Source organism: Lytechinus pictus, chromosome 14 (assembly GCF_037042905.1).
Source record: "Lytechinus pictus isolate F3 Inbred chromosome 14, Lp3.0, whole genome shotgun sequence".
NCBI lineage: Eukaryota > Metazoa > Echinodermata > Echinoidea > Temnopleuroida > Toxopneustidae > Lytechinus > Lytechinus pictus.
In genome coordinates, this window is record NC_087258.1 from 16481814 (window position 1) to 16493841 (window position 12028).

Consider the following 12028-nt stretch of genomic DNA (forward strand, 5'->3'; position numbering starts at 1 on the left):
AGTAAGAATGAAGATGCGGGTCGGATGAGGTTCCATGACATATGGAAAATCTGCACGTTAAGACCAAAATTAAACCTGACCTCCAAAACTAAACAAACCCTAATCCTAACCCTTACATTGTTCTGAACCAAAAACTTTTGCCCTCTGAGATATTAAGACCTGAGCAAATGCCTTGTCACCGTCGGATGAACAAAAACGTTGATAGTTCCTATATGGGACTGCAATATGGATCATTTAAGAGTGTGGCTGCAATAGATTGATACATACCACTCCCTGCCACATAAGAAGGCCATCAGTTGAATCTGTTGCCATGCTGAAGTTAATTGTTTCGGTTATAGAACTGCTTCTGCAAAAGAAAAGAAATAAACAGCACTTGTTTAACTCTTTAAAGTGCAAGATGAATTGCAGCTAGATGGAATTTATAATTATGTAATACTTGGTGCCAAATGACAACAGCAGTATATTAACTGGTAAATTCAGCTATTACATTGTCCGTGTAACCTTTTCACTCAAAACACATCTTCCATTCTTTATGTCAAATATGAGAAACAAAGAAATGTGACATTTTGTGACGAAATCTAAAAAGGAAAAATCTGATTATTCCCCTCTTGGCCATATACATACTTTCTCTTTATTTTATACTTATTACTTGGTCTTTTGTTTATTTTAACTGCAACCAACACAGGAGCAACACTGTAATTCTTGTCTTTTTTCTCTGTGTGTGTATTGTGTGTGTTGTGTGAGGAGTGTATAGTAAGTGTATTTATGGGGGGGGGGGGGCAAAAAGCAATTTCAAATGCAGTAACTTTTCCCCTTGATTGATGCCATGAATTAATATGACATACCCTCTTCCTCGTGGTATAACTGTCTTTGGAAGCTTGATGTAACTAGAGTATCCAAGAGCAACGCTGTAGCTAAACCGTTCAACTGCGGGGATTAGAAAGATATAAAAATATGAATACATATTAGCAAGAAAATGAGAGAGAGAGGGGGAGGGGGTGTGAGATTGAGAGAAGAGGAGGGTGGAAGTATGAGAGTTGGGGGAATATACAAGAGAAAGGATAGATTATACAAAAATATAACCGAAAAATTCAACGAAGAGGGAAAAATTTATGTATATATATATGGATACAAACAAGTTCACATAAAACAAAAATTGATTAAATGCTGCAAATGAATAGCTCCCAGCAAATTTCAATGTTCATTATACAAATACCTTTATACAAAAACCTTAACGAAAATGTGTTTCAAACAGATATATGTCACCAAATAAATTACTATTAGTCATCTGCTTCATTCAAAGTGATCATTTGTAGTGGTAAGGTGATATTGAAGTAGATAGGTAGAAAGAAATTGTGCAACACTCACCATTTTCACACATATTTCCTGAGAAGCCTAGGGAACAGAGACAGATGTAACCCCCATCGACTGGCTCACAGCGACCTCCGTTCTGACACGGCTGGCCTACACTACAGGACCCAAGCTCGGATTCACAATGAATACCTGAAATTATCAGAAAGAAAACAAAAGAAACATTTGTCATCAGTTCAAACATCAGAAGAAGGTGGAGCCAATCTGCCAGGATCTTCGAACAGCAGCCGAAGCATATGCGAACTGGGAATCGTCAGAGTTCTGGCATTCAGAACATTGCATCTGTCTAAATGTCATATTTTTTTCTCAACGGGCAGCTGGCATCATATACAATGCACACATGTCCAACAGTGTCCTTGTGTATCCCGGGAATGTATACCTCTAAATGAATTGATAAACAAGATTTCAGTATCCTTACCTGTAAATCCAGAAGCACATGTACAAGTGTATTCCAAGTTATCGGGAGTAGGGGTACAGGTTGCTCCATTCTGACACTCTCCCTTCTGGCAGAGTAGATTCTCGCCACAGTCTTCAATGTGATGACTGGCGCTGGCCCCTTCTACCAAATCCAGAGGCTCTCCATCGATCTCAACCTAAAACAAGCGTTCACATTATTGGTGGAGGATTAGTCAATATATATACGAATGTCTCACTGAATTGTAATGATGACCCAGTAATTTCATCTACTAAAATTTATGTAATTGAAAAAATTATGAATTACTCACAGGTTATGGTATTACATACAGAGCAATGACAATTCTTATTGAGCACTCTGTATCGTGGATACGAGTGCTCTATCAGTTGCCTCCTCTTCCTTCTTCGTCCTCCTTTTCCTTCTCTTCCCCCTCCCCCCTCCTCCTCCTCCCCCTCCTCCTTCTTCTTCCATCATTATTGTTATTATTACTATTGTTATTATTATTTGTTATTGTTGTTGTTCATGTTATCATCATAAACAATATGACCTCCAGCAAGATTCCCCTCATAGAAGTGCATCAAGGCTTACCTCTGTAATGCATCCATCAAAACCTTTCGTGACACCAAGCCTCAGTGGTATCTCTTCATACTTGTTAATGCCACCGAGGTAGAGAGGAAGTCGGAGGTTCAAGCCTCGGCTGCTGCCAGGCGATCGTCCCTTGACAGCCTCCTCATTATCCACCTGTAGGGAGCCATCTTGGAGGTTGCGTTCAGCGACGATGGTGTACCATTGATCTGCTTCCATCGTCTTAGTGCTTTCGATGATTGCTGGACCTGTTGGAGAGGGTCAAGAATTATTGAGCAAGGTCAATGCACTTTATGATGAACTAGCAAGTCAAGCAGGAAGTGATACAGGTCATTGCACTTTTATTCTCTATAATGATGGCAAAGTTAGGCTTTAAATAAAACAGATGCCATGAATGCACTAACAGTGTTCATTATTCTACTTTAGCATTGTGCACCACCACCATTACCACCATTGCCATCACCAACATCATCATCATCACTATCATCATCATCATCACCACCACCATCATCATCACCACCATCACCACCATCACCACCATCATCATCATCACCATCATCATCACCATCATCATCATCACCATCATCATCATCATCATCACCATCATCACCATCATCGCCATCATCATCACCATCATCATCATCATCATCATCATCACCATCATCACCATCATCACCATCATCATCATCATCATCACCATCAACCATCATCATCACCATCAACCATCATCATCACCATTACCATCACCATCATCACCATCACCATCATCACAATCATCACCATCATCATCATTCATCTCATGAAATGAAATTCCAAGTAACCTACCACTTCCGCTATCATACTGGAATACTAGCTTTTGATCTTTCAAGAAGAGCGAGATGTAGTCTCCTTTCCCTCTCTGTCCCTGTCCGTTGAAGAGAAGCAGACTATCCTCGATAGACCTGGCCTTGAACATCATAGCGATCTGGATCTGACGATGATTGGACGTCAGTCCGGGGTACGAGAGGAACGAGTCTCCAAGGAATGATGGGTCCTCAACTGGGATACCTTTGAAATGAAATTAGTCAGGTAATGCATTAGGCTACGTAGTATCTCAATCATGTAATCTAATCATTTCTTTTGGGGATTTCTTTTTTTTTCTTCTCGTTATTTCCCTATTTTTTTCAATACACCTATTTGATTATTGTAAATGTTCTTTTACACATATTTGGCTATTGTAAATGTTCTTTCTTTTTATTTGATTTCCTTAATAAATTATAATAATTATTTTTTATATATTTCAAATTTTACAGGCTTCCAAAAATCTAAAAGAACAGAACTACAATAATTATGTTTTGAAATATCAAGAAGCAACATTTATTCTTATTTTTTTTCACTTCTGTCATTATTTCTTTCTTCATTTTTTATTTTATTTTTTTTAAGGGGGGAGGGGGGTAGAGGAGGGTTAAGCTTGTTTTTTAAACTAAACTTCCAACATATAAACTTCTAATAATGAATAAAGATATAAATGTCACAGCAGTGTATTTTTGGCATTTCATTTCACAGAGGACTGTGATGCAGAAAATAATTTCATGCAACTTTGCAAGTCCTTTTTTTCTTCTTCATAACAATAAATAATATTTTATTTAGATATGAATCTGCAGGAAAGTAATGACAATTTGAATCTTGTCTTATTAAGTTTACACTGCATGTATCACTTCTCCTTTTGAAAACAAGATGCATGGATGCTTGATAATGCTGAATGCCAAACTTCCAAATTTTTATATATCCGTAACCCAAGTCAGACTCTTTAAAAAAAGTATCAAAAATATTTCAGGATTTTAAATATGAAGAAAACGGATCGAAACTGTATCTCAAATTTCTTCCTTTGATCGCAGGAAATCACATAAATTTTTATTTATTGGGTAGTTGTGCTCTTTATCTTTATATCAGTGCTCTTATCTTTTTATCAGCATTTTTCTGGCATTTTATTTGAAAGATGAACATGAGAAGTACTTTACATCTCATCTTCATGAGTACAGGACTGCATCTCAGCAATGAGATTATCATTTTAATCTGAACTGGGATACAGTTAATATGATTAAAATGGAAGAAAACCACTGATACACCATTAAAACCAGCCAGTGAAGGTTTGTGAGAAAAAAAAATCCAGAATGAAACCCATCAGTGTGAATGAACCCATGTGACCGATCAAAGAATAAAGAATAACAATGTAAATTGTATTGCAGATAGTATTTACATTGTCTAACTGAAGGCTTATTCAGACTCAGGATAGTAAACAAAACGTTACACATACACAGTCTATAAGTTGATATTTTGGTATACTGATATTTCCACAGCTTTTTACTTATCCTGCATCCCAAATTAATAAGTTGTTGTATTATGGTCTTGTTTTCTTTAGCAGCAATTGCAGTTTATGCACAAAGGAGGAAAATGTTTGCATTGTTTAACTGGCAAAATCAAAACCATGTACAATATCGAAATAATAATTTAAATTGATGATCAATTTAAAAGAAATAAAACCAGTCATGTTTAATAAAACAGTTTTTCATATTTAACGCAAAATACCATACTGTGGCACTTCAGCTTTGAACGTCATGTACAGCCCTATGTATGACTAAGCCTTCATATGCAAAAGAATATTGTAAAATCAGAAATCATAAAAAAATACATAACATAAGAATGGTGTCGACATTATTTTGAAAAGTGAAAGCAGTAAATGAATGTCAAGGAAAGAGAAGATTCTGATTTTGATATTGGAAACAAAGAAAAACAAAATATTAGAGCTGCGTTGCTATGGCAGGCAGGCGGGCATGCACTCTGCGTGATAACATGTAGCTGGCTGTCTGCTGTTTTGGGGAAAATTATAAAGTACAAGTACGTCAAGAAACGAATAGGATGGGATGCTTTCAACTAAAACATACAAAAAGAAGATTGATAAAGAATATGAAACTAACACAACAGAAAAGAATTGTAAATGATCCTATATAAACAAAAGTAAGTTGTCATGGTTACATTTTCAAATAAAATGACAAACATTTCTTCCAATTCAGATCCATGAGAATTAAAGGCTGGGAGTTGGAATAGGTTTCCCTATCCCCCCTTTTTTGTTCCTTTATATTAATAAAGCATTATTATCAGGGAGATTGAGTGTTTTTGTAGATATAAGTTATCTGTTATTTTCATAATGTTTGTTACGTAAACCATGTCTTGTATAATACTCTTCTATTTACACTTCATGTAAAAAAAAAATTATAATGGAAAAAAAATTATATTTATATGGATAAAATTTTCAAAGTCATGGAACAATCTTGGTAGTTAAGAATAAAATAACAAATTAATCAATCATACAATAAAATTATCACAGAAATAGTTTAAACACCACAAGAGGTTTTGATGCTATTAGAAGCATACATGGATATATACATGTACATTTTTTTTACATACACAAATTATAACACAAACAAATATACGTTGAGGACCATCAATACTGACGACTTCAAATTATGATAAAACTACCAAATGTTCTTAGTTTATTATACATATTATTAGCTTTGGGGAATCTATGATTGTACTCTTTAGTTAGAACAGCAATTAATTCAATTTTTAATTATTTTTAAACAAGCATATAAATTTGGGGATTCAGAAGCATTTCAAAACAGGGAGGAATTATCAGAAATTAAATACATTTTGTCATTTTTATTGCTATTCATGCTGATTTAGTGCAATATTAGGGTTACAAATTATAATTTTGCATTGTTTGTAATAGTAAAAATTAATTGTTATCGCAAGTATATTACTCTTCCTTATGACCTTTTCTCCCTGGCTTTCATTTATTGAAGGTGTATTTTCATGTAAATGTTGAAACAGTGAAATGTTCAATTAAAAAAATAAAACTTTATGTAAAACTAAATAATATCTTATTACAAATTAATAAATAAACAAGAAAAGACCACATTTGTCTTCAAACAACACTGCAAAGAAGACAAATGAAAGCAAAATTAAAGAATAAACATACAGCAAAATATTAATTCTCAAGGTAACACACTAGAAAATAATTTTAATGACATGCAAACAAAATAAAATGAAAGGTAAACATCCAAACAATACCTGAATTACACTTCCACATATTTGACTATATATATATGGGCAATGGTAACAAAAACAACAAAACAAATAAAAAGGATAACGGTAATATATATTCTTAAAACAAACACATTAAAATAAAGTAATAACATGTATTAACACAACAATGTCAACAAATAGCCCATTTACAATTCATTATTATGTATTAAGTGTTTCATAAATATGTAGTTTGCTCAGTTTAAGGGTTTTAAAGTTACTTTCAACGAGGGAATGTTATGTATTAATTCAAGTTAAGTTACTGCTCAGGAAGATTAAGCCTTATAAGGACAAATTAGGGGTAAAATTAGTTAACAGGTACTTATATATGTGAAACTTCTTTTCAGTCACAATACAAATTCACACATTAATAGCAATAAAGTACAAACAGAGTCAACAAACTTCAAGAAAATAAAATCAACAAATAAGCTATCATCAATGTGTGTTTCCTTTTTAAAACATTGGTGAAAATTTTTAGAATGTGCAGATGTGTGTAAATGTGATAAATGTTTTACCAGTAAAATCAATTAAAATAAAGGTCAAATTGAATATACTCTGGAACCATGAACCAAATGAGTTGAGAGTTATTAAAACCATGGACCCGCTATATGGTTAGGAATTCTATTAATAAATGAATGACTGGATTTATGAGTTGTGAAATATCCTGGACAGGAATGAGAAGAATGTGGCTCCATTAAAAAAAAAGAATTAATAATGATAAAGGAAATAAAATGATGTAACAAAGTATGAAGGCTGAGCAAAAGAGTGGATTCTTTAAGAGGTAGAAATATATATATGCTTTCTAAGTGGATTTCAACTTAAAAGAAGCTTTCATCTACAAAATTTGAGGTGCGTTTCTATATATTGAATCCAAAGATATATGGGTTTTTTTTAAGACTAAAAAATCCTTTAAAAAATAATTTCATTTTTATGTGAGAATATGTGTAGAGAAATGTTTGAAAATGGGTGATGATTATAGAAGTACTGAGCGATTGGTTGAAACCACTGATCTCTAAAGCATGGATAGCATATCAGCCTGTCCATCCCAGATGAGGTGCATACAACACCGCCATCTTGCTACTCCCATTTCGCGAATGGCCAGATTAAGAAATGAAAGCTTGCAGAACACCACTTCAGTGACCCATGACCATTCACGATAGGCAGAGGCGTAACAACATGGCGGTGGAGGGCTTCATGTGCACAGAGCTGAGAGCCATCCATGCTTTTTTAATGGAGATCAGTGATTAACACACAAATGGGATAAGCCATTTTCAGTAAGGAGAGAGCAACGTAACAAAGTTATTGGCACACAGTGCAGGATACAAAACGCATCAGTTTGCAGCAAAGGAAAACAAAAACAAAATTCTGTCAAGAAGAGGTGCAAATAAAATCATATAAGTTTTATTCGTTTTGATTTCATCAGAAAGAGAAGTTAAGTAATACCATGATCAGCGTAGAGCTCGTCGTTGAAGTTGGACGCCGAATCGATACTGTCGCTCACTGGTTGGTGAAAGGTAAACATGAATATTCAATGACATTAACATGAATATCAGAAGAAATTAATATTCAATGACATTGACATAAATATCAGAAGTAATGATACACTGTACTAACCATATGTAACATTCTACATCTATCTATTAACTAAATTGTAGACTAAAGATTTATGAAAGAAGATCAATGATCCATTAACATTAAAAACAACCCGATGATTGATTATATGTAGATCATGCACAGATGAATTACAGTTAAAAATCTATACAAACTACTGAACATGACTTTCAATGTGACGTTAGTCATAGATGTGTTGATATATCACTCATAAACAGTCATGCCTTATTCATTTTTTCTAGGATCCTGTTGGATTGAAAACTTTAATGGACTCTTGAATTTCATTGGTTGTTGAAGATTGTTACCAGAGTTACCACTGGTTGGCCAAAGACATTATTGTGATACAATTTCATTGAGGAAAACCTACAGGACTATCAAGGGAAAACCCATTCCTTCTACAATGTTGATTCCTTTCATCAGGATTTATAAGTATGTGGCGACCTGGAATCTGTAACACAAAGATTAGCGATTAATCGCTAATTTCAACGAACAATTCTGACTGGTTCCTGGTCAGTCTACTGAGCAAAATGCGCATGCAACGATGATCTTGATAGGCCATTTCATTTAGCGATAACCTTTGTGTTACGGGGCCATGACTCTGTAACATAAATCTTAGTAATTGATCATGGAGCTGATTTGTACAGTTGATTCCATTGGTTATTTTTATAAATTCGATTGTTAAAATCAGCTCCACGATTAATCGCTAAGCTTTATGTCACAGGGCACGGAATCTAAAAAGGAGTACGCACGCAGAATCAGGTCCATGTAACCATATTTCAAACCGAATGAAATCAATCGCAGAAAGAATGCCTAAGTTCTAGTCATTCTTTTGCATACCAGAAGTATTTAATGATTGGTGTAAAAGATCTCTGCACAAAAGACGTAAATGATTCATTATAATTTTTCCTGAATCATGTATTTAAAACCTTTTAACAAGGCATACTATCACTACTATATTTCTTATTTCTGCTGCTGCTGCTACTACTACTACTACTACTACTACTACTTCTACTACTACTACTTCTACTGAAAATAATGTTGCTCCTCTTACTACTAGGTATACTACATCTAGTATCATCTACTTTTACTACAAATAAGAAATAATCATGCAGTTCTCAAGTTCATTCTAAGACTACTCTAATTTTCTAAACTTCAACGGAACAGACCACTTGAAGCATCCTTACCTATTTCACACCTAGTTCCTGTTCTACCAACTGGGCAAAAACAGACATAGCCTAAAAGACCAGACTTTTCTTGGCAGGTGCCTTCTCCGCAGATACCTACAAATAAAGAACAACAGAGAAACCAATTATCAAGACAAACATTAGGCAGTGGTCCTTGCTTTTTGATCCATTCATAATTGGAACAGGCTTCCTCCATCAGTATTTGAATTAACATCTACTAAAAAGATGTAATTCCCATACACTTTTGTACAGGGACCACCCACCGATAACCTGTTGATGTCTGAATTATGTAATTCCCATAGGCTTTACATAGGGTCCACAGTGTTCCAGGATGTGACAGGTACACTACCTACCTGGAGAACATCTGTAGTAGGCCACATCCCTGCAGTTTGTGCCAGTGAAGCCGTAGGGGCATTGGCAGCGGTATCCCTCTTCCGTCCTAGCCTCCTGGCAGATTCCTCCATTGAGACAGGGGTTGACTTCACATGTGGGGCACTGCTCAACGCCAACTCTTGTACGGGCGCTATCGAGCACAAGCTCTCTGTTGCCAATGATCAGCTGACTTACACAACCTAATAAAAAAGAAGCATGGAGATGTGATTACCAACAATGTAATGGAAACAGGTAAGACATTGTTCAATGCCATTTCTTGCATGGGTGCTATGAGCACGAGCTTTCTGTTGTCGACGATCCGCCAACTAAATACACAACCTGATAAAAAGAGAAGCATTTTTTGCCTAGCTTGTATTGGAAAGATGTCTTTTCAGCCTAGAAACTTGATTATGAAACACATTAAGTTGAAAATATGATTGCAATCAAACAGAGTTTTGAACCTCGCAAATGTGGAAATGTTCAACAATGCAATTGAAAAATGCTGAAGATGAAATCAAACATGCAGTAAATTCACATACTTCAGTTTACCAGATCAAATCAGAAGGAATAAGTTTACAAAATTTAGTTTATTATACAGACCTCCCAAGTCATGTAACTGGAAATATGGGTGATTTTTCTCAAAAATAGCGAAGACATTAATTTCTATAGGATTGCACAGTACAATTTACAAGAAAATATGAAATATCATATTGAAACAAGAGCTTACAATGGTCAAAATTTCACATTCTTTCCTCCAACTTAAGAATAGTTGAGAGGTCAGTATAATATAGAATGCAAGGTACTTCTCACCAATAAAGCCCGTTGTGAAACCTGCTGTGCTTGGGATCTCGTCAAAGTTTGGAACGCCACCGAGATACAAGTCCTGGACTAGGTCCAGGCCTTGGAAGTTCCCTGCAGCTCTGCCCTCTACCTCAGGCAAATCATCAACCTAGTAATCAATGTTATGTCCATAAATCAAATTCAATATACTTACATAAATGATAATTTCTTATACTCACATATTTAGTTCCCTTGTTCTTATGTAGGCTAAAAGGTAATTAAGACTGATCCTGATTTTCTTCTCTTTTTTTTACAGATAGACTGATTCACTGACTTTCAGTAAATCAAATTCAATATACTTACATAAATGACCATTTCTTATACTCACATATTTAGTTCCCTTGTTTTTATGTAGGCTAAAAAGTAAATTAAGACTGATCCTGATTTTTTTTTTACAGATAGACTGATTCACTGACTTTCAGAAAATATCACATGGTATATCCATATCCCCACTAGGCCTGGGACTTTCGGGTTTTGTTCTTTTCGGGTACCCGTGGTAATTTTCGGGCGGGTACCCAGGTACCCGAAAAATCTTGTCTTGAAATATGACTAGTGGAAAAACCCCATAGGCGACGTCATCAAGCCAATGCGACGCAAGCCAATTTATGAATGAAAATATAGTAAGCATGCGCATTGCAAGCCTCAGCCCCACGGAGTATTCCATCGAAACAAGTCTGCAATCCTCTGTCACCTCGTAACAAAATCGACCTAGAATTCCACTTTTCTATATTTCATATGAATTATAACAAGTATTCTCAGAGGATCTGTTTTCTCACCGATACCGCACAGGTAAGCAAATTTTTATTACTTCTTGCTTTTCCGTCAAAATCTTACGAAGTAGAATCTATCGCTACGTGAACAAAGTCAATTGATTTCCGGGTTTCGGAGCGTCAAATGCGCCAGCCAATCACGATCGTGTTACCATTTTTGGTTTATGATGAACTGTGCTGCAAAAGAAACATGGCGACGATTGAACGATCTCAGTCACATCATCATCATTTGAAAAACTAGTATATTTATGTATATCTCGAGGGTAATTGGTGAGATTTAAAATGAGACTTGTGTACTTTTGTGATGAATTACAATCATGTCTTACACTACGCAATACAAATCAAATACATGTACGTTATACTGGTGAGCAATTTTCGGGTATCGGGTATTGATTTTTCTACCCGGGTACCCGAGGCTTCCGGGCGGGACCCGGGTACCCGGATTTTAGTCCCAGCCCTAATCCCCACACACACCACTCTTGGCTTTTTACATGAACACTTCCATTATGGCTTATTGGTTGTGTATTACATTGATATGAAATGGATAATTCCATAAAATTATCATTTTTTACGTCCAACCCCCCATATTTCTTCATTTGTACTTCACTTCTTAATCCATAAATTGACAGCACTTTTCATATCAACTCGAAAACCGAGACATATCATTTCAAGAAATCCAACATGTAGGGGGTGGTTTGTATATACTCTTTGCAATTTCCCAATGGTAAAATCCCTGTTTAAACTGAAACTGATAAAGA

The 12028-nt window shown here is 35.3% G+C and overlaps 1 protein-coding gene across 1 annotated transcript in view; it reads right to left on the reverse strand.

The window, feature by feature from the left end:
• LOC129275781 (basement membrane-specific heparan sulfate proteoglycan core protein-like) overlaps positions 1–12028 on the reverse strand; it is a 116969-nt gene that overhangs the window by 6724 nt on the left and 98217 nt on the right. The window contains exons 62-71 of the mRNA XM_064109134.1: positions 10471–10609; positions 9642–9860; positions 9289–9384; positions 7937–7993; positions 3197–3418; positions 2375–2619; positions 1790–1964; positions 1369–1503; positions 846–927; positions 268–346 (exon numbers count right to left, since the gene is read on the reverse strand). Coding sequence (XP_063965204.1) covers positions 268–346; positions 846–927; positions 1369–1503; positions 1790–1964; positions 2375–2619; positions 3197–3418; positions 7937–7993; positions 9289–9384; positions 9642–9860; positions 10471–10609 — 1449 coding nt within the window. The remainder of the gene's footprint in view (positions 1–267; positions 347–845; positions 928–1368; positions 1504–1789; positions 1965–2374; positions 2620–3196; positions 3419–7936; positions 7994–9288; positions 9385–9641; positions 9861–10470; positions 10610–12028) is intronic.